The sequence below is a fragment of the Artemia sp. Qi Xiang Cuo genome, chromosome 8 (genome assembly GCF_049724085.1).
Source record: "Artemia sp. Qi Xiang Cuo chromosome 8, ASM4972408v1, whole genome shotgun sequence".
NCBI lineage: Eukaryota > Metazoa > Arthropoda > Branchiopoda > Anostraca > Artemiidae > Artemia > Artemia sp. Qi Xiang Cuo.
Genome location: NC_142801.1, coordinates 17,767,931 through 17,792,531, shown reverse-complemented (window position 1 = coordinate 17,792,531; position 24,601 = coordinate 17,767,931). Strand labels below are relative to the sequence as shown.

The 24,601-nt window shown below is 34.9% G+C and overlaps 1 protein-coding gene across 4 annotated transcripts in view; it reads left to right on the top strand.

Moving 5' to 3' along the window:
• LOC148949207 (uncharacterized) overlaps positions 1–24,204 on the top strand; it is a 196,043-nt gene extending 171,839 nt beyond the window's left edge. For all 4 annotated transcript variants that reach the window (XM_089093246.1, XM_089093247.1, XM_089093245.1 and 1 more), the window contains 2 exons: positions 6,880–7,608; positions 21,530–24,204. In XM_089093246.1, coding sequence (XP_088949372.1) covers positions 6,880–7,608; positions 21,530–22,607 — 1,807 coding nt within the window. In that variant the 3' untranslated portion in view covers positions 22,608–24,204. The remainder of the gene's footprint in view (positions 1–6,879; positions 7,609–21,529) is intronic.
• Positions 24,205–24,601: the final 397 nt, after the last annotated feature.

Sequence of the window (24,601 nt, the reverse complement as noted above, 5' to 3'; positions counted from 1 at the left end):
ATTCCGTACACGTGTTTGTTCGGTAGTAGTCTACCGTTATTTTGAATCAGCAGTTCAGTTTTGTCACTTGAGATGACTCGTGGGATGTAGTGCAAGAAAAAAGTCAATGAAATTGCTTAAAACGTCAACATTTACCAAACCATTTCATTTATCGATCTGTCAAACAGTTCGTGGTAACAAACTGTAAGTATGGAGCGACCCGGCTCAATAGTAACCAAAATTCTAAAAAACTAAATTTTGATATAAATAGATGCTTTAAAAGAATTAAATTTTTATTCTAATCTCAAAATATATACATTTCATCAAGTTTAATTCTACCTATCAAAAGTTACGCGCCTGAGAAATTTTGGCTGATTTTCGAAAAAAGGCGGAAAGACCCCCTAAAAGTTATAGAACCTTAATGAAAATCACACCATCATATTCAGCGTATCAGAGAGGTTTCAAGCTCCTATCTACAAAAATGTGGAATTTTCCATTTTTTGCCAGAAGAAAGATCAAGGATGTGTGTTTATTTTTTTTTTTTTCCAGGGGTAATCGTATTGACCCAGTGGTCCTAGAATATTGTAGGAGGGCTCATTGGAACGGAACTTAAAATTTCTAGTTCCCTTTTTAAGTGATAAAAAAAATGGAGGGCAACTAGGCCCCCTCCCACGCTCATTTTTTTCTCAAAGTCACCAAATTAAAATTTTGAGATAGCCATTTTGTTCAGCATAGTCGAAAATCTAATAAATGTGTCTTTTAGGATGACTTAATCCCCCACAGTTCCCAGGGGGAGGGCTGCAAGTTATGAACTTTGCCCATTGCTTACATATTGTATTGGTTATTGGGAAGTATACAGACATTTTCAGAAAGGATTTTTTTCTGGTGGGGGGGAGGCTGGAGTAGGGGGTTACTCGGGAGAATCTTTCCGTAGAGGATGTTTCTTTGGGGTAAGGGAGATTTCAATGAAGGGGGCGCCGGATTTCCAAGCATTATTTAAAAAACGATCAGAAATTAAATTTAGAAAAAACAAGATTTTTCAACTGAAAATAAGGAGCAACATTAGAACTTAAAACGAGCAGAAATTATTACGTATATGAGGGGGTTCTCCCCCAAGTTAATACCTCGCTCTTTAAGCTACAGTTTTTTTTAGTGCTTTCAAAGAGCTATCTATTCTAATTAAAATGCCTTTTTGATTCAGGGTTTTTTTATTTAAAATTTTCTTAAATTTTAACTTAAAGAGCGTGGTTTTCAGTAAGGGAGAACCCCCTCATATACGTAATAACATATACGTAATAAAAAAACAATAAAAAAAAACAAGCGATACGGCTCAATAGTAATCGACACTTTTAAAAACGTGAATTTTTATGTCTATTAATGTATCAAAAGAATGGGCTTATAATGCTGATTTTAAATATATAAATTTTATTTAGTTTAGTATTACTCATCAAAGGCTACGAGCCTGAGAAAATTTACCTGATTTTTTAAAGAGGGGAGAAACATCCCCTACAAGTGAAAAAATTTGAATGAAAATCACACCGTCAGATTCAGCGTATCAGAAAACTTTATTACATAGGTTTCAAGCTCATATCTGCAAAAATCTGCAACTTTGTATTTTTTGCCAGAAGAAAAATATACGGATATAGAAGTTCGTTACGTAAGTGAATTTGTAAGTTACGTCAGAACCAAATTTAGAGACAGCCATTTAGCAAAAGAAGAGTGAAATTTTTATGCAAATTTTGTTTGCTTATTCAATGACGGTGAGCCAAAATAAAAGCTGCATTAACTAAAAAACGATCAGAAATTAAATAAAAAAAAAAAATTTAAACTGAAAGTAAGGAGCGACATTAAAACTTAAAACGAACAGAAATTATTCCGTATATGAAAGGGGCTGTCCCCTCCTCAACGCCTCGCTCTTTACGCTAAAGTTTGACTCTGTCTCACAACTTTATTTTTTAAAACAATAAAAAACTTGCGTAAAGAGCGAGGCGTTGAGGAGGGGACAGCCCCTTTCATATACGGAATAATTTCTGTTCGTTTTAAGTTTTAATGTCGCTCCTTACTTTCAGTTTAAAAAACTTTTTTATTTAATTATCTTAAAAATAAACTGAAAAGTAAGTAGAACGATTTTTTATTAGGCATCTACGGAGGAAGGAATAAACCGGATCCACTCTTGCCAAACACCGACCCTAAATGTCATGATTCCATTGAATCTCTGATAATGTTCAGAAAATAGCGGATTTGACAAGTTTACCGACTCCCTCCCCCCAAATAAACTCCCTATGTAAGTTTTTGCGTAGTCCTGTATGTTTGCTCTGTACAATTTTTGTTACATAGCCTAATAAACTAAAATTCGAGGAGGTGCCCACTTTTAGAAATCATGTACACCTGGTAGTGCCAGAAGTTTGCCAAGCGCGCAGGAACGATGCCTAGCGTGGTGGAGCTGTGCGGCACAGGTGGCATTCTGAGATGTACACCAGGTGGCGGAAAGTGGATCTCCCCACGACACATCGCCATTGTTATTCTGGAACAGGGAAAATTCCTACATCTGGAAAACAATCAGCCTCAAGGAGTTTGAATAAATGACTGCCAGCCTGCAATAATAACTTACTTTCATCAAAAATGTGAATTACGGGTTTTTTAACTTCACTCTAGAGAATTGAATATTCAGACGAAACAGTTAATCGACTGGAAGATGTTATTTGTCTTTTAGACTATTTTTTTAAAACGCTTAAAAACTGAACATTACATACTGGGGATGATTTATCTAGAGACACATAGTATACAGTATTAGGCTATCAAATATTGTTAATTACACAACAAAACAAAACCCCGGAAAAGGTCCGAAAAACCGCAAAAATTTAAGAAATTGAAAAAATTTAGAATGCGGAGTTGCAACTAGTTCCCGAAGCCGTGCCACGCCGACATGACGGCGGCGAATGTGTGATTTAGTATCGGCGGCGGCGCGCCGCCCGGCGCACCGAATTTTTTTTGGCGGTGCGCCGTCTATTTTAGCCCAGCGGCGCCCAACGGCGCGCCAATTTTTCTGATTAAAATAATAATAAAAATTCCACTTCACCAAGCACGTTCAACCTCGATTTTAGTAAGGATTTTTAAATGGTTGGCTAAAAACATACAAGAACAATATGACAAAACAGGAATTTGTTAGGCCGCGCGGAAAGTGTTTATGTTCACCGTCGATCAGACCAAGTAAAATTCTCATTTTTAGCCACTAGACCCAGGAAAACCTATGTTGTGTTTATGTTTAACATCGCATTGTTCCTATAAAATCCCGTGTTTTGTCATTTCCTTATTGTTAATGATTTGGGCTAATGTGTATAACTTTCAAAGTTTGAAGTTCAAACATCTCCTGTTCATCAAATACATACGAAAAGGAAGTGAAAAAAAAAAACAAATAACGTCATCGAAAAAACATTGTATACAAGTCAGATACCATGGCTTAACAACACCAACAATTTAAATCAGCGGTTACATCACTTCAGTTACAATTGATGTAACAAAAGTGAGTTTGTTCACTCTGCCTGGAGCCATTAATCTTTTTGCAGTCACTATCAGTCATGTCGTGCTAAAAAGCCGTTTAGCTGGAGCACTTGTAGCCGGTACAACCAGAACTTTACGAGCGTAAACTGCCACTCGCGGGATCTGATACTAGCATTGGACATTGGGGTCCCACAGAATGCCGCAAATAGGCTTCTTCTTTGTAACTGCTGAAATAAGTTGTTTTTATAAGGGAGAACGCACCTGCATCTTTACGATAGGGCTCCTGCGCTCTACACTACAGGAGGAACTAAACTGCACCTTTACCCTCTTTTCTTATCAACACGGAATAACCCTCCAAAATTCTTTTCTGAAAGAAGTGGTCAAGTTATGACGTTTCAAGTCAAAGTTTAAGCCTACTTCAACTTCAGTGTGCTCTGCTAAGTGTGCAAAAAATATGTAATTTATCTCTATAGATATATTTCTATACTAGCTCTAGATAATCTACCAACCGGGAAACTACCACAAATCAGCATCGATAAATAAATGAAACCCAAAACGAACAGAAATTACATTAAATAACCGAGTCAAACTCAAAACGAGCAGAAATTAACATAAGTTGGGCTCAAAACCCCTATGGCTTCCCAAGGCCAGAACATAATTTGCACTTTTCTGAAAAAAAATATAAAGGTTTTTACTTTTAGAACTTTAATAAATCAAATAATAATAACATTTTAATTACTAAATATCAGTATATGTATATTAAACTGACAATGCACATTCATTTGTATTTTTTTCAGTAAAAGGCAAATTATGTTCTGGCCTTGGGAAAGCCAAGGGATTTTGCGCCCAACTTATGTTAATTTCTGCTCCTTCTGAGTTTGACTCGGTTATTTATTGTAATTTCTGTTCTTTTTGGGTTCCATCTATTTATAGATGCTGATTTGTGGTAGCTTCCCGATTGGTAGATTATTTGATTTTAATTTTGCTCATTTTTTGTTTAATGAATTTCTTTACTTTTCTTTGAAAAACTTATTTTGCGGACACAGTTTTTTTAATTAATTTCTGTTCGTTTTATATTGACAAAGTCTTTTCAGGGAAAAAGAAAATAATACTTTAAATCTTTTCGAACATAGACCCTTTTAAAAATCTGGAATCAAATAGTAGTGTTTAATTTAGTTTCATACCTCCTCTAGTTGATCTGAAATGGAAAAGTTGATAACATTCGCCAAAAAATTTGTTTACTTTCTTTGATAGCTTGGATACACTTACGCTATTTTGATTTGGTCCAATTTTGAGAGCCGAAGAAGCCCCGAAAGTTTGAACATAATACCCTCAGTCGTTCTTGGGATACTGCTGAGATGCCTTATTGGGAATTAGCATTAACAAAGTGCATTTTTATTTAATCTTAAAGCAACATTTACTTTTTAAACATAAAGGCAAATGGGACGGTTGGCGTGGGAGGGGGATTAGTTTCCCTTCAATCATTTTCGACTATTAAAAAGGACATAAGCCATTTCTATTTTCAATCGAATGAGCCCTTTTCGAAGTTCCTATGACAACTCCTTCGATATGACTTGCCCTGGTCTAAACAGCAACAACAACAAAAAAATGATACATTATACCCAGATCAATCTCTATTATAAAAATTTCAAGCCTTCCAATTACTCTTGATTATTAAAATGGACACTAGGCTTTTCTATTTCCAATCGAATGATGCCTTTTTGAGTTTCTACGACAACGCTTTCTATTAACACCGTATATGCCCCCGGGGCATAAATTACAACCCTTACCCTACTGGTTGTGAGGGTGGTAGCTATCCTCTAAGACCTAATTTCCAGAACTTTCAACTACGTTAAACAAAATGGCTATGTCAAAATTTTGATTGTATATGTTTCGGGAACTGGTGGGCATGGAAGGGGTGTTAGCTGCCTTCCAATAACTTTCGAATATTAAAAAGGGCACAAGCCACTCCAATCTCTAATTGAATGAGCCCTTTCGAAATTTCTACAGCAACTTTTTCAATATGAAGTACCCAGGTCTAAAAGAAAAATTATTAAATAATACATTGTGCCACCATTGTTCTGGTATACCCCTCAGGTTTAACTTAAAACCCTTGTCCTACGGGTCGTGGGGGAATAACCTCCTCAAAAAATATATCTTCTATCTAGAAATCAGTTACTCTGAACAAAATGGCTATCTTAAAATTTTGATTGGATGTGTTTGGGGAAATGGTGGGCGTGGAAGGGGTGTTAGCTGCCTTCCAATCACTTTCGACTATTAAAAGGTGCACTAGCTATTCCAATTTCCAATCGAATGAGCCCTTTTTGAAGTTTCTACGACAACTCCTTCGATACGAATTGCCGTGGTATGGAAAAAAAAAAAAAATACTACATTGTGCCAACATTGTTCTTTACTTAGGCAGCTCGATTGCGCTGCCTATGATAACATCCTCAATTGCCTAATGTTCTTTTACCTACTTCTTTTCATCCGAAAAATCAGAAAGAAAAATGAACAGAATTTTAAAGTGGAAGGTAGAATTTTTGTTTCAAGAAACATTTCTTCTTCTCCTTCCTACGAACCGTAATACATGGCGAGCAGTATTTATCTTTAAGAAACAGATTAGCCGGGATGACGGTTGAAGCCCGGAGGTCGATATCGATAACCAAAAAAGAGAGAAAAAAAAACAAAAAAAAACGGCGGTGTAGTAGTGACGCCGCCGCCGATAGAATCAGCGGCGGCGTCAGCATGCTGTTACAAGCTCGGCAGCGCGCCACGGTTTTTTGTTCGGCGGCGCGCCACCGACTTTTCGGCGCGGCTTCGGGGTCTAGTTGCAACAATGAAAAAATCTTCTATATATGGGTCAGTGAATAAAAATAGAATTGTTTCAGCACAATAATTTAAATCTTTAAAATTTAAATATATTTAAAATTTTGCTTTGTAGACAACAATTGATGCTAAGAAACGAATTAATTCCCAACGGCCTTAATACAAGAAAATTTGGGGGGGGGGTTATCAGATACTATCAAATTTAGGGTAGGGGCAAATTTGTCTTTTCTTTTTTTTTGTCAGTGGAAATCCCCCCCCAAAAAAAAAAGGTATTTCTCAAAATATAGGTGAGGGGGAATAATCTATGGGACCACATGCTATAACCCACTCCCTCCCAGTTGACACCACTGATAAAACCATCCAGTAGCGTCATTGACTGAAAAAAACAAAACAAAAAAATAAATCATAGTCTGAAATGCTCCCATTTCTGTTAAAGCAGTGAAGTCTAAAGTTTTACTAGGATTCATTAAAAAGAGGGGGAAGAAGACAGGATTTGCCAATAAAATGTGTCCTAACCCCCCCCCCCCCCAAAGTTGTATTAGTGGCATCCATTAAAACAAGATATAATTTCAGATACGAAGATTGGCGCCATTTTATGAAGACAAGACCTTTAAAAGAAAAAGAAATGATAGAGTCAAGCACTCGACTTCGTCAGTCAATTGAGAAAAATTCACTTCGAAGGTCCATGGTTAAAAGAAATATAGAATTGAAAGAAAACTGTGCTTCTGAATCTATGGACAATCTAACCGAAAAATTACGATGGTTAACTTGTATTGATGAAAATGAGGACCAAGAAAACGGTTATGTCAGAATGAGTGATGTTGTACCTGAAATTAAATTAGAAATGGAACAGGTCTTGCAACAACAGCAACAGCAAGTCCAAAAACATGAGGAAGAACATCAGTGCCGTTATCAAGCAGTTCCAAACAAAGAACCAGAAAAACCCATTGAAGATAAGAAGAAAAATGAAAAGATATATAAAAGATTTAATGACTTTTTCCGTTTGAAAAAAGAGAAGGATGACAAAAACCAGAAATCAAAAATGAGACGTAGTGTGAGTCCCCCTCCGCCTAGTGAAGTGGAGCCGGGATTTATGAGAAAGAAGAAAGAACAGATGCCTGATATATTACCCCAATCTGTTTTCAACCCGCCGGCAACTCAAAAAAGGACTGACTTAATTATGTTGAGAGTGCCTGATGATGTAAATAGCGGCGACAGTGGGTCCTCGGGAGCTGAAAGCTATTCTATCGATGACATAGAAGAAGTCCTTGGTGGAACTGGCTGTACAGTCCACCACGCAAGGTAAGCTGGCCCCTTTTTATCTTGCAAAAAAGAAAAAAGAGACGGTTCCCTAATTGTTTTGTCTTTAAGTACCAAGAACAGTGAAAGTACAATCGGATCGTTTGAATTGGTTAAGTGAAAACACACTTAACCTATATATATATATATATATATATATATATATATATATATATATATATATATATATATATATATATATATATATATATATATATATATATATATATATATATATATATTATATATATATATATAAGAATTAGGTAAAATTGGGAACTCTGTTTTTATTGAGCAAGACTTCAATATGCAGACATTCAGTTTTTGGGAGTAACAAAATTAATAAAATGGAAAGAAACACGCATGAGACATAAGCTAAAAACACATGGCAGCGCTTAATACAACTTAAAGCAGGTTACTATTGTTCGAATTTTTAAGGGTAAACAATAAAATTTAACTAATTAATTCTGCTTATATATTTTCACAGTTTAGGATGGAGAAATTGACGAAAATGTGGTGCTGCTCAAAAAATTTCATAATATTTAAACAACCAAAAGAAAAATCTTAGTAAATCATGTTTTTCAGGTATGTATAGACTCAAGATGTGTTCAGGGACAAGACATATTTGTGTTTTAATGTCCTTGGTAGAATTAAGATGAAATGTAAAATGCAGAGAAAATGGGTGTACTATTTCAAATAGGACAGTGGGAAAGAACAAATAAAACTTTTTTTTCACTAATAGTTATAAAAGTCCTAATATTCCGGCATAACATCCGGAAGCCTTTATCAACGAAAAACAAAAAACAAACTAAACAAAACATATAAAGAAAAGGACAACAAAAGCTAAAACACAGACAATAAAAAACTCACATCTCAATACTGTCCAATATGAAAATGTTTGCTATACACAGTTAGAATTAATATCATCAAAACAGACATCACAAAGCAATAATCGAACAATAAGGGATACGATTGGGACTAATGGTTATTGCATAGTGAACATTTTCATATTGGTAGTTATTAAGATAAGAGTTTTTTTTTTTACCGTTTCTGTCTTTGTTTTTTCATTATATGTTTTGTTTAATTTACTTCTATATCTCATCGATAAAGGCTTTCGGCCGTGACGTCAAAATATTCGGATTTTTATTAGTGATTAAATAAGAATAAACATGTTTTTTTAAACTTAATAAGGAGTAAAATTAAAACTAAAAACGAACAGAAATTTTTTCGTATATGAGGGGGATTGCACTGTCCACAATACCTCGCTCTTCACGCTAAGGTCGTTTAGTACGTTTTTAAAAAGCATCTTATTCTAATTAAGCGGTTCTTGTATTTCAGGAGTCGTTCTTAAAGAACTAGGATAAAAATTTGAACTTTAGCATAAAGAGCAAGGTGTTGAGGAGGGGACAGTCCCCTTTATATACCGAATGATTTCTGTCCGTTTAAGCTTTAATGTTGCTCCTTAATTTAAATCGAAAAAACTTGTTTTTTTTATGTTTAATTTCTGATTAGTTCCCCATTCCATTGAAAATTTCATCCCCGTCTGAAAATTCCTCTCCATGGAAATATCGGTAATTTTTACCAAATCATATTATTGAGTTTCGAATAAAGTGGATATACCACTCGATGCCTTTTTTATGCTCTTTACAAATATAATAATCATTTTTTTTGGAAATGAATTTTACCCCCCACCCATATATATACCAAATCAGGGTGAATATTCGATCATTAGGGGGTGGGGGGAAAGTTTAAACTTACCTCTCATTTACATCATAAACGAAATTACACCCCCTCCCCTAATGTGCAAATATATACCCTGAATTGGTATATATAGGAGTGGGGGTAAAACTCATTTCCAACAAAAATGATTATTATATTCTTAAAGAACATAAAAAAGGCATCGAGTGGTATATTCACTTTATTCATAACTCAATAATATGATTTGGTAAAAATTTACCGAAATATTTTCCTACATGAGATACCCCCACCTGGAAAATTCCCCAAGACAATTTCATCATCACTGAACATTCCCCTGAAAAATTTTTTGTTGAGGATTCTGCCTGAAAAATTCTCCTTAGCATACTTCCATATTAAAAAGACTTCTGATCGTTTTTCAAATCATGCCAGTCCCCCACCTCCGTGGGAACTTCTCCTCGGAAATCCCCCCGCCCATGGGAATGATCTCCAGAAAATTTCTCTATGGAGGATTTCTCCCTTGGAAAGTCCCTTCCCCTAAAAAAAAAATTGCAACCCCGCTAAAAATATCCCCCGGGCAATTCCTTCAGAACATCTCCACATGTAAAATTGAGTCGGCAAAGAGAATGCAATACAAATAAAAAGAATACCATACAAGAATTCTGTCAAATTCCCCAATGCAAAATTCCCCCCTGGGAAGTTCACTTCGAAACTTCCCTTCCTCCCAAAAGCTTCTCCCCATGGAAAATCTTCCCCTGAAGACCCCCCCCCCCGAAGAATATCTGTATACTTCCCGATAGCGAACACTATACTTAACAAGGGGCAAATTTAATGACTTACAACCCTATTCCCACGGGCTTTCGGGGGCCATGTTAACCCCAAAGGCATAGTTATTGGACCTTTCAACTATACTGAACAAACTGGCTATCCCAAATTTTGAACGGACGGTTTTGGGAGAAAAGTGAGAGAGGGAGGGGGATGGTTGCCCTCTAACCTTTTTGGTTACTTAAAAAGGGCACTGGAACTTTTAATGTCCATTTAAATGAGCCCTCTCTTGGTATTCTAGGACCATTTGTTGGATATGGTCACCGCGGGAAAAAACAAAAAAACAAATAAACACGCATCCGTGATCTTTCTTCTGACAAGAAATACAAAATTCACATTTTTGCGGATGGGCGCATTAAGCCTCTACAGTAGTGTTCTCTTATATAAGATGCTGAATCTTATGATGCGATTTTCTTCGAGGTTTCTTGACTTTTTGGGAGTGTTTTCCCCCTTTTTCGAAAACCAAGCAATTTTCTCAGGTTCGTAGCTTTTGATAAGTAACATTAAACTTAATGAATCTTACATGTTTGGAGTCAGCATAAAAAGCCAATTTTTCTATGTATCTTTTGGTATTAAGTTTCAACTTTTTATAGTTTCGGTAACTATTGAATCGAGTTGCCCCTTCGCTCTTTAAATTTTTTCGTTTTTTCCTCCGTCTTATTTGAAATATTATATCCATTTTTCTATATTTTTCATTTCATTTTTTTTATTTTATTATTTCATTTTTTTTATGGAAAAGCAGTGTGGTCTAAGAAATTATTTACATTTAGTAATTGGTACTTTTGACTATTTTCGAATCTTTAGACCATTGCTCTTAACATGTTTTGAAGAATTGTGTCTGTCGGGTTGTTTGTTCCTGCAATGCAAAATTTCTTCGGTAAAGCTTACCGGTTCTATTGATAAAATACTCCACGTCAAACAAATAAAAGTTTTATTATGCTCACAAATACAGGGAAAATTTTTATTAGTTAAATGAAGTACCCCTGAAATGTATTAGATTCTTTAGTCACACATTCTAAGTTTTTGAACTTAATTTTGAATATAAGTGCGTTTTCCAATAACCATAATAAATTTTGGGGATACACTGCATTCATATGATTGCATAGAAAAAAAGAGAACTAGATGAACTAGGTAGAGAGAACTATGTAGAGAGCTGCTCAGGGAGGGAAAAGAGAACTGAAACCCTGATGTAGCTTTGATTCTTATCGGTATAATGCACTGTAATATGGAAGGTGTGCATATTTAAGATAAGATAAGATTTATTCTTCATTAGATATACATACAATATTACATGTTATTATTCCCCCAAAGGCTCATTGGCATGTACAAGGGGGGGAGACAAATGAGTTGCTTACTCAGAGATGAAAAACAAAAGAAATTTTAAAATGATCACTTATTCACATACGAAGGAGAAGAAAAGAAAATATAGATAAAATGAAAACTATAGAAAAAATAGAATAAATATGCTAAATTAATTAATTAGATTAAATAGACTCAAAAATAATTATAATCAAAAAAATAAAATAAAAACATAAATAAAAATAACTTCTGCGAAGCCAAAGAATTTGTAATAATTTTTTTAAACAAACCGAATGAGTGGCACCCTTGAGCTGATTCAGGCAACTTATTCCAAACAATATGACGCGCCATTTGAGGATTAAAATCTGACCTTATGCAAGAGTAAATGGAACTTGAAGCGGAGCACTTAGGGGCCGGGGGAGGTCACCATGAAGCTGAGAAAAAGTAAAACATGCACAATAAACCTTAGAAAGTGGTTTTAACAGTGAAGGAAAAGATGACATCCACACAATTGGACAGTAAGAAACATATCTTAATTTTAATAAAATCAATGTGTCATTTGAAAGATAGGTTTTCATCAACAAGAATGCCCAAAAAACGAACATATCGGTATTTAGATCTATGAATTATTCCATTTGGCTGGTGAATTTCTGATAACTGGGGATAAACTGAGAAACACGCGGAAAATTAAAAAAACTGGACTTAGAAAAATTTAGGGTAAGATAATTAGCATCAAGCCACAAAATCACCCTCTCAAACATATTTTCCAATTAATCGAAGCTCGGATTCCTAGTTTCCCAAATTGTCAAGTGTGCTCTCATCAGCAAAACAAACAAGGACATCAGAAGAAGGCGAACTATAGTTGCCACTATGGGCAAGGGAAGGCTTAGAATGACGAAGTCTACAGCAATTAATAAGTTTCTTTTTTTTTAAAACATAATAAAGATCATTTACATAATTCAAAAATAGCAGAGGCCCTAAAACTGATCCCTGTGGGGCACCAAATTCACTTGCGAGGGTGACCGGAAAAGTGGATCAACAGAAATTAACCTATCCTTCAAATCATCATATCCTTCAAATGAGTTCTTTCACATAGAACCGATGTTCCTCAGCCTTGTAAAATCTGTTATGACTCATTCACATCCGGTAAAAATGAAAAGAAAAAAAAGGAAAATTAATGCACCCTAATTAAATGAATATGTGGATCATAATTAATTTTGTTCAGTCCCAATTTATATATTTTTCGCGTGAGTTAATGTCCACTTTTTTTGGTATTAGCTCCTACCCTGCTTATTGGACATCTTACAGTTAAAGGAGTTCAAACTGGTTTTGCCCTCTGGACCCACTGGAAACTACCGGAAACTATGATTTCTGTGGTTTTGTTTTGTTTTATTTTCCAAAATTATGGAGTTTTTAGGGCAGTATCACTTTTTCGTCAGCCTTCCTCTCCCTCCCCCTCCCTCCCGGGAAACGGCCCTGCTAAATAGATTATTAGCTCCGAAGAGTCGGGACAAATATGCCAAGCTTATTTACCTAAATAGTATAATGAACTCCAATTATGTTTCTTGTTTTAAATTTGTCAACAGTAAAGACGCTTTGTACATGCCATTTTTTTGCTCTTTTTTTTTGATTCTATAAACCTAAGCCCACGTATATTGCGGATTGGAAATACATACGTATGTCATATATAAGTAAATGTTTTTGGAAGAGAAATATCAGAAAATTCAGAAACGATTATTTCTGGAAAAATATTAACAAGACTGAATTTTTTGCATGGAGTCTTCTTTTTAACCTGTTTCTTGCCTAGTTTTCTCATCAAAACAGAAAATTTGACCAGAGCTATAGCAACTTTATTTGTACCCTACAGCTCGGCCTCGTTCAATCGAGACTTTTATCTTTACCCCATTGTTACCCCATTGAAATAGGCTACGCACATTTGAATATTCGATCTGTTTAGATTATTTCCCGACGACCAATATAAAAGATTTTTTTTTATAAATTTTGACTATCAGCGGCTCCTGGCAATAAAAAAACATTTTGTTCTAAAACGCGATTTAATTAAACCAATGTCTCTAAGATTATTCATCTTTCTAAAAGGGTTTACCCCATCACCTCCCCCCTATTGCCATTGTTGTCAGGGCAACGCATTTGCTTGCTACTAAGGAGGTAAAAAACTGGACAACGTTCTGTTATTGTTGGGCTAAGACCTGACATTTACCAGGTGTGAAATGACAGCCTCGAAAGAATTAGGCTTTCGTCAAGGTTAAGCGGTAAGTCGTCCAACACCTGACATGGGGATACGTTGGATCCATTGTTACTTTACATCTGTTCAAACACTTCCTGTTTTTCTTCGCTATTTGTTCTAGAATCTATTCCAAAGCCGTCGCATAGACAAAGAACTACAAGAATCATGCACCTACGCAGGGGGGGGGGCGGGGGAGCTCGGGACCCGCCCCCTGGAAACCTAAATTTACTTCAAATGCGTTTCTTATACTATTTATCAGCTCAAATGGTTTTTATTAACCCCCCTACTCACCCCAAAAAACTCATTCGTATGTACATGATATAGAAAGTATTACATTATTAATAACTTACATAATAACGTACACTATAATGACTTACATAATAACGTACATATAACATAATAACGTACATTATGAATACATTATAAATGGTCGAAAAAAAATTTAACTTGGAAATTCCAAACTCTATAGATACTTTTTTTCAGCTACTTTGCGACATTTCTTCACTTTTGGGTTGGCTCCGCCTCTCTTTGCCCATTTAAAGTTCGTTCTAGAAGACAATTATAATTAATGATAATTAAATATTTTCTATCCATAACACCAAATAACAAAATGAGGTCGATTCTTTGTATTATAGGCCTAAGGGCAAAAAGGGTTTTTATGTGTTATACTAAACATACTCTAGAAGTTTACTCTCTTAGATGTGCGGTAACCGGTTTTTGCAATGTACTTGTACGGGTGACAGAATGTATTAAATTTATATATTTGCACATTAGGGGGGGGGGGTAAATTATTTGGACAGCGTGAAGTTAGAAAACTATTCTTACTTCATAATATGCCGAAATAATTGCAGCTAACACATTTTACATGCAGACTCGCTATACTTTACCCCCCCCCCCCCTAATGTGCAAATATATAGCACAAATTGTACAAGTCAAATGCATTCTTTCACACGCATAAATATATTGCAAACCTAGACAAAACCGATTATCGCACATCTAAGAGAGCAAACTTCTCGGGTGTGAAAACTTCTCGCAAAAAGAAATAAATGCGAGCAACTTATGCTTAGTATGAGCGCAATAAGTGAATTTGCAATTATCAGTCTTTTTAGGATGAAGTTCAGTTCACTTTTTTTCAGCTCAATTCACTTTTATTTTCCACCAAAAAATGCCTTCAAATAAACTGCCAGTGCTCAATAAATCTTACATCACCATCATCATACATAAATTTTGATGTCTTTGGTTGTGGCCTGTTGATGATGCTGTTTTACGAATGCTGAGATGCAGCTAACACTACATGGGCATCAGCTAGCTTCAGCATCAACAATCGGCATCAGCAATCCTCTCAGAATAATGTTTAGTCGTTACCTACAGCTAGCATGGGCCAGAGCCCAAGTTTTATTTATTCGAAAATTTTGAAATTTAGTTAAAGCTGTGCTAATTGAAAAGATTCATTATCAAACTATGTCTATGGAGGGGTTGGGGGTAAAGCGTAGTGGAGCTGCAGTTGAAATATGCTAAATACAATTACTCTGCATATAATGAAGTGAGAACTGTGGTTTTTAAGCCTTTTATATAGCCAAAAATAAGAGAAAAAGGTATCATCTTTGGGGGTCTGTTGAATTTGTTGAAATTGAATTTGCGAGTAAAGCGATTATTATATTCAGAAAGAAAATAAAAAAGGTATCGAAAGGTATGTTCACCTTATTCGTAGATCAGTAATATAAACGGCTCCAAATTTACCATTGGTAAATATTGTACCAAAATTATTGACAATGAATTTTCAGGCTAATAATTGATAAGTTTTGAATCAAAATATCGGTGAGAATACGTTCAGGCTAATATTGGTAATATAACGATCGGGGCCCTTAAAGCTAGGAATGTTAAAATTTCAACAATCTCTGGAAATTGCCAAATCTGAAATATGAGCCATGAAAAAATATTGCTTCTGTTTGTCGGCAGGGAAGGATTTCTCAAAGGCATAAAATTGGCAAAATAGACTTCTCACCAAACCACTCGACCTAATCAACGAACCGTCCCGAAACCAAATGTGAAGAATAAAAATTACACAGATTCTTTGACAGTAATGGCCAATAGCTTATGCTCAAGCATGGATGCTGTCCATTGTGAAACCGAATAAGCCCAGTCGATTTCTAGTGAAGTTTTTTATACTGTATGCTAATTGACTGTGATAATTTCTATGTTTCTGGAAATATAGCGCCGATTTCTCATATTTGTGTACTATGTTAGTCACGTATACACAAGTACTGCATTATTTTTTAGGGGGGGGGGGAGGGGGCCATGAAAAAATTAATTTTGTTTGATAATTTGAATGAAGTGCCCAAAAATTCCCGAAAACTGGTAATACAAAGGGGGACGGACCTTGAGCCCCCTCCCCACGTACGTTCTTTGTTACCTATGTGCCATTTTTTAAAGGAAGAGAATCAGTTGAATCAACTGAGTGGTCTCCTATCTTTTATATTTTCTCAAAAGCTATTAAATGAGACACATTGTGTTTCCACTGGGCCAAATTCTGTTTAAACGGAACATAAATTTCAGAGAAATAACCTTGAAACAAAAACATAGTACTAAAACGCTCTAGCGAGCGCAAATACTGTTTCTACATTCAAATATGCATTACTCAACAACAAAATGCATATTGCACCAATAATATAATATTTATTTCCAACCCACTTACATCAAAAGGAAAATAGTGGAGTTAAACACTTTAGAAAAAAAAACGTGATATAAAAACGAAAATCAGCAATAATATTAATCAGCAATAACATTAATCAACAATAACATTAAATAATAAAATTAATAAAAGAAACGGATCGGATCGTGGTGAGGCGGCAAACGCAGATACGCTGTTTCTGAAAGCTTTTTGTGTAAACCTGTCAGCTTCTCAGTAATATTTGGAAGGTAGACCTTATTGACTATCTTTTGATTTCTATACCAAAGAAGGAGATAAAGAAGAAATTTAAAGGAGCGGAAATAAGAGGCTTGAATATCACTAAAATCCGTTACCCTAAAAATAGGGCAAAGCCCGGAAAGGTAAAGAACAGAATGATCTGAAAAAGTAGAATACAGCTTACCAAGGGCAATACGATTATATTTCCCTCGATTGGCTATAATAGAAATTGGCTAAGAGAAATAAAAAGCTTCAACTTCTCTATGCTCAGCACAAGGGCCCATTTTGTCCGGAAAAGAATAAAATAATAGACATAATATAATAAGAATATAAATTATAACATAATAATGATAATAATAATTAACAAATTCTAATAATAATAATAATTATTATTATAACAACAGATTAATAGTTATACTACTAATAATATAACAAAAATATTAGAAAATTCCCAGTAACTTAATAAAACAGTTCCAATCAAACACAAATGTCTCCACCCAAACCTCACTCAAACGATAATAAACACATTTTCTTTGTTTTTGCTTAGAAATTTCTTAGGAAAATGCTTAAATAGAAAACAGCTCTGCTCAGGGCCCTCTTATGATAACTTTTTAATTTCTTAAAGATTTCCTGAAAATATAAAGCTTTCGTCAGATTTATAGAAATTCCTAGATTTTAAAGACTTTATAAATATAAAATCTGGCGTAATACTTTGGATTACAGAAATGTTTTAAATTGTTTATCTCTAATAGCTTCATTTATTTCTTTCATCTTGAAATTGAGACTCCTCTTAAATATTTTCTTGAATAGAGATTAGAGAGTGTGCGACAGTTTTTTTTTATTTAATTACCTATAAAATATCTGTAAAAAATACAGTCGGTACATTTTCTGTTATGTTTTAGAGTAGAAATGTAGATTTTATCTCCCAAAAGTGCTTATCCCCGGAAGTCATATAGAACATCTTTCAAAATAGGAAAACAGCGTTGCTTTTAAATTAAGAAAATTTACCTTTTAGCTAACAATGTCCACTATCATAAAATACAAATTTTTCAAAAAAAGAAGAAAAAACTGCAGATTGAGATAAGCCCCGAGTCTTCATGATTGGACCTTTTAGTGCCAAAATAACGAGGTCCAGAGATCTAATTTTCGAGATTAGCAATAAGACTAAAAAAGGGGGCGACGAGAAATATGATGATCTCCAGTCTAACAACAAAAAAACAAACAAAGCTAGGTGGCCAAAGTTGACTGCTGCTCTAGGGCATATAGAAATTTCTAAGGAACTGTAGAAGCTGCTGAAATATTCCAACCCATACATTAATTAGAGGCTGGTTTATAACTGCATTATTCAGATAGAGGTATTCTGGGGCATCGATAATATGGAATTAAAATTACGTAGTCGAAATTTCTTGTCGCTCGGGATGTAAATAGGTTTATTTTAAAAATATTTATGATTTGAGACCTTGAAATTTGACAACTTCACTTTTCAATAATATACCAGCAATCTGGAGAACATTGAAGAAGTCCAAGTGATCTAAGAGCCACTGGAGCTGGCAGATGAAAAGATGTTCATGCATGAGAATTTACTTTAGTGTGAGTTTTCAGTGAAGATTCTGCGAAGATCATTGCATTGCTGCAGTAGTTCTTTACATTGCATTGCTGCAGTCACTTTAGTGTGAGTTTTCAGTGAAGATTCTGCGAAGATCATTGCATTGCTGCATTGCTTATTCCAGTAGGAAACAGAAAACAAATAGCTTAGAAACCTTGAGTTTAAGAATAAAAAGCGCTTTGTACATAAAAAACGTGCTGACTATTACTCTCTATGTCGCAGGAAGGTGTTAAAGCTAGGCAATGGATCAACCACCTAGTTTTTTTTTGATGACCTACTTCATAACAAAATAAACAAAGGAAATGACTCGAAATGTAAACACGGCTCTTAGTCGGTTAATTTGAAACTATCAAATTTTACAACTTGGAGATCAGCATAAAAAGTAGATTATGAAGAATTCTTTGGTCAAGCTGCCTAAGACTCTAGGCAGGCGTGCCTTTCCAAAAACTAAAACACAAGCATTTGTCCAATAAGAGAGTCATACTTACTCCCGCCGTTAACCCGTGCCATTTAAACATTTGCCTCTCAATCACTCGGACTATTTGTCTTGGCTTTTTCTACAGTTAGCCATGTCTTGATGCTTATTGTAAAATACTTGACTTTCAATTCAAAATTTACTGATTTATATCTTCCTTGGATGCAACTTAGGCTGTAGGTATACCTCCAAATGTTTTGTTTACCTGCCTCAAAAACTAAAAGGGTTTGCCTTCCACAGTGTTTTGATAAAAAAAAGAGAAAAAATTTCTCAAATCATCAATGTTTTTCTAAAAAAGGATAAATAAAGAAAAATAAAAAAAAATATTTGAACAAATGACTAGTTTGATCATCTTTCTGCTATATATTGTCGTTGTTACGCCTAAAGGTACAGCGACAAAAAGTTTTTACTAAGCTGTTCTCAATAAGAAGATCAGTAAAATATTGCAGATCAGGAGGACCGAAGGGTTCCTGGGAATTAAATGTCCTCCTGCTTTTCTCTTTGAATGGACGGTTTTCAATACACGGTTTTTGACAATTAGAGAATGTCAGATACCCTTTAGGGGTAACCGTTACGACTCATATTCATCTCCCTCAGAGACTCTGGAGAACCTTTGGAGAGTCTTTGGCTCTTCAAAGGCTTCAATTTTTTCAGTTCCAAAACCAGATTATGCCTCTGGCTTATCATAGATAAATGTTTTTTTTTAAAATATAGCTCTGTAGCTAGGACATATTTGAAATAAACATTTATTATGCAGACTTTTAAAAATTAAATCGCCGTAAACAACCGCTTTAAACTAACTACAGTGGCCCTACATTCAGTGGCACCGGTTCAAGAAAATATAGGAGAATCTCTGCACTTCCGGCAACAAAGCTTTGCGGGAGGAATATGAATTTAAAATATTCCCTTGTTTATCCACGGTTCTTATTGTTGTTACCGTTGAATGAAGGAGCTCTGAGCGGACAGTGGAGGGATCTCGCCCGATATTGGTCTGAATAACTCCCCTCCCAGACAATTGAAAAATTATGTTAACTTCAGAAATACGAAACTTTAGTGAATACATTAAAGTCTGTCTCAAAACTGGTATGGGAAAATGCTATAATTGTTCTCAATCTAGACACTCTTTTTAACAGTAAAAATAGTGAAATTGCTCTCTGGTTTTCTAAGAAATATACCTATCTTTCTAAAGACTTAACTTTCTGTATGTCTGTGCCTGTCTCTCTTTGTATCATCCTGTAAAATGCTTTGGATATTTTGTCTTCGAGTTCTAATTTCTCGGAAAAAAGAGATGAAAAGTTAAAGTTACATTATAATATTCTCTAATTCTAGATTTCTCGACAGTTTTCACTTTTGAAAATTGCTATTTTTTCTAAACAAAAATACGGAGGGATGAACTTAAGTTGCCCAGAGCATTTAGTTTAGTTCGAGATCTTCTCTGCTACAAAGAAACCATTTTTATATCTTCAGGCTTTTATTTCCAAACGGAAACTTAAAATTATCTAAAAGAAAGCTTAAACAAGGAAATATAATTCTAGAAGGATTAACTAGAATTAGCAAAGCACTAGGATTAACAAATCATTCAAAAGGATAAGTATGGGCATGTCCAAGCCGGGTAAATACCCCCATCGCGCTAAATATAGCGAAAAGGGCGAAAAAAACTGAAAAATGTATCAAAAGGGGAACGAATTAGATATTTTTTTTAAGTTCCCTCTATTTATTAGAAATGCCTCCTCCACCTTTTTTATTACGATCCTGCATAAACCCATAACAATTACTGCAAATTATTCTTAAAAGAAAGAAAATTAGGTCTAAGTGTTCACCAAGTGATTGAATTTTTTAATCCTAAAATCAGAATTTTCATGAAAATATGTTGCAATATATTTTTTTATTTATGCAATCTCTGAAATATACGCAATATAAATTTCATAGTGATACGACGTTGCCCATTCTATGTCCCCCTGTTTGCAGCTATGAATTTAGAGTTAAAGAGTCTCGTCTTCTATAAGAAGTGCGATGTATACATACTCTCGGTCATGTGTTTTATAATGTTTTTTCAAAATTTAACACGCGACCCTTCTAGCTAGAAATAAGACTACCAATAGTTTTTTTTATGCGAAATTTGCAAAGTTTGAAAATAAAATTGCAAAAACTTGAAATACTACCATAGACCAGGGGCACTAATTGGTAGGGGGTGATTACCCTTCTGGATTTGAAAAATGCCTTTTTTGTTTACTTTCGTTGAAAAAAAATCCCCCTCCTATATTTTGAAAATAACTTTTATATCTTCATTAAAAAAAACGTTGCTCCTCCCAATCATGCAGTTTTGTAAATTGGCGCCCTTGCCATAGATGAAGTCGATTGATACCCTGCATCAGTCAATAACAATCAATGGGTGAAATAGCTCAAAATCCGAATAAACTATAATTTTTATCTTACTTTCCATGGCTGAAACTGAAATACACAATGCTATTATGCATTGTTCATTCGGAATAAAATATTTCTGGAATGAATATATATTTTTTAAAAGTATTCCAAAGCCGAGTTTTTCTATCCGAAGTTTATTTTAAGAATTGGTTATTAAGTTACTATTAATTAAAGATGCACTTCCGTGGTATTTTTCTTCTTTCCTTTTTTGATTTTGAAATCTGTATCTTATCCACGTGCGTGACTAGACTGTTAGAATGGGGGGGGGGAGTTAAAGGTGTACTTCCCGTTTCAGAGCTTTTCTATTATTTCTATATAATAAGATACGCATGCCATGTCTCTAACAACTGCGATATTACTATATCTCTTTATGTTCATATTACTATTTAGTGTTAAATTGCAAATATTTTAAAATTCACGTGTCACAAACGTCATTTTTTCTTTTAGATACGTACCTGGTGAAGAAAGTAGAGATGATGGTGGAGGATCTCGAAGTTCAAGAAGTTCTGGAGACAGTGGAGTTGGTGTTCAAGATTCAAGTATTGACACAACAGACGGCCAACCAAGACCTGGTGAAGAAGAGCTCGCTTTATTTATTCAACGAGACGCCGGTCGACTAGATCGCCTCAAAAAGAGGTATAGTATAACAGAAGAAGAGGATGAAATGGAAGATTATGGGTTCTTGAGACGCCCCTCTGTCAGAGGTATAAAGCCAAAATTTGGTACAACAACCGAAATTATTAAGCAAATGCAAGAACATCTTCAACCTCCAGCAATAGCTACCAGAGGGGCTAGCCATACTACATGGCCATATCCAGAAAAAAGTGATAAGAGAAAAGGTATTGTCCATTCCTTACAGCCTCTTTTAGAAGAAAGACCAATGAATCAAAGTATAAGATTCATCCGCCCTGCCCAGCCTCCTAGGTTGCAGAGGTTAGCATCAAGCCCTAATCTTCTTGCAAGACCTGATACATGCCCTATTGAAACTATATCAAATATAAGAAGGGCGACACAATCAGTTATTCCACCGCATAACCACCCTCGGCCTGAGTTGGCTATGCAAAGGTATCCCAACTATCCACCGGGTTCAAGGCCAACGTCTTTAGCCCCTTCTCATACTCATCCTACTCACGGATTAAGATCTCCACTCCAGTTAATACCTGAGCACTTTAGCACTCTGCCACATCCTCTAACCAGCTCTTACCATGACGGAATTCAAAGGCTTTCGTCTCCACATTACAGAGGAGTTGACGATAGCATAATATATACTACGGATGGACGCTTTCGACCTTATCAAAAACAAGTGCATGCCTATTATAAGCCCGAGTGTAGTGATTGTGGTGTCTCTACGCCTGGAACTGAGGATAAAATCATATCTATGGGACCTAAAGGAGAAAGAGAGGGACCTGAAGGGGCCAGTTCAAGTCCAGGTTTGGCAAGTGATGTTGTGCCAAATGCCCTAGATTATTCCAAAAAAGACGCTGCTGCTATTATACCAGCATCATTAGCTTTAGTTCGTCCATGATGTTATTATTACACAATTTTTCCTTTTTTGCGATATGACTCTTGCCATAGCTCCTTGCAGTCCTTTAAAATCCTATTTCTTTTCTATAGCTCCTCCTCCGGCTCTTCCTGAAATTTAGGATCGTGAGTTTTGTTCAAAAGGAGAAACAATTATAAAGTAATCCTCCTGAATTATAAACTTTTCCAAAAATAGCGGAGAAGACTAGGACGGAGAGGTTTTATATCAGTATTGATTCCTTTTTTAAGTTAAAGCAAACAACCCAAAATATATGGCATAAATCAAAACTGCGTTCACTGCCCAATTCATAAAGATGATATTCCATATTGACAATCTTAGCCAAAGTTATGATTTACCTATAATTTCTAATTTCAGTTCTTTTTCCGAGTCCTGGTGCATTTACTCTTTCTTTAAAAACTCTTCTCTTAAATGAGTAATTTAAGTAGACCCTCTTTTCATTATTGTCTTTAATTATTTATAATTCCCTTCATATGCCCTATTTTAGACGCGTCCGTATGGGTTGTATAGCTCAGATTTTTTATATGATGTGAGCAGTTGTTACTTCAAGCTCAACTGAGAGGTAACACTGCTTTGGTGACATTTTACTTTATTTTCGTTCTGGAAGCAAAAATGACGAAGTATTATGAAAGTGATCGTAAGACCAAAAAAGTTGCGTGGTATTTTTAGTGTTTTAAGTGCCCCATACATTTATAGATAAAGCCTAGAATATCACCCTGAATTCAATTATAATAATTTTTCTAAGAAATTAATGAAGGAACAATTTTGCATTTGTGTAGATTACACAAAAAAGAAAAATTGCTATTTTCACTTGGAAATTGGCATATTTTTATGACGTAAGTGAGTCAAACACATTATTCCTTATCCCTGGAGAAAAACTAGCCCCACCTTTTTTTTCAAATCCTGCTAACTAATTCTTAGTGACAAACAGAGGCATAGCTCCAGCATTTTTATTGGGGGGCAAGAGGGGTCCATATCCGGATAGAAAAGAGGCATGTATATAATATGCATATATATAAAGGGGCATATATATAATAATTTTTTCTCAAAATTATTGGGGGAGGGGCAACTGCCCCCCCCCCCCCAAAAAAACAACGCCTTTGATGACAAATCTAGACAGACAAGGAGATACAATTTCTAGGGTGACAAATAGCTGATTCGTTTTCTTGTGAAAAATTTTAAGTCAGTAAAAGTAATGAAAATGTTTTTGAGTCATGATGTTAAGCCCTCTATTTTTCTTTTTTAGACAAGACTGAAAAGACATGAATTCTGAATAGTATCCTCGGTTTTGTCTCTACATGTATAGGGCCCTTTAATCTTGTTACATTTGTTTTTTTTATGCTTTACGCTTTCCATTATCTGTATTGTTATAATATGGAGTTATATTTTAGTTTTGTATTTTGTCATTTATTGTTATACGACACACTTGCGAGTTGTAAATTTTACGAGCTGTATTTTTGTGTAATTCTCGTGATGAAAGAATATAAAATTATTTACAATATTTTTTGAAAGTTTTAGTAAAGACAAATCAATATTTACTCGTATATTTCCATGCTAAGAAAGTTTTATGTCATTCAACTATATGCTACTGCATCTACATTAAATCCTTACAGTTTATGGATGTCTGGAATTTTATTAATTTTGTACCTTTGTATCTAATTTGAACAACCCGCATAGAGGCTTCGCCAGATTTCCTCCCCCTGTTTAGAAGACCTAACTGCTAAAAGTACAAATTTTTCTCATTTCGTTTATTTTTGTCTGTTCAGACTAGATTAAAGGTTGACTAAATCAATAGAAATACAAATCGTTACAACAAAAGTAAAATATTATAGCCAACTGGAGAAGTGCGCGATGTCTACAATTTTCATCTATGACACAATTCAGGCAAAAACGTTTCTTTTCAGCCTTTGCTCCCTGGAAGTACATTTATAAGCTAATACGCTTCAAATTTCAGTTATTTTTATCAGATATGTCGTTTT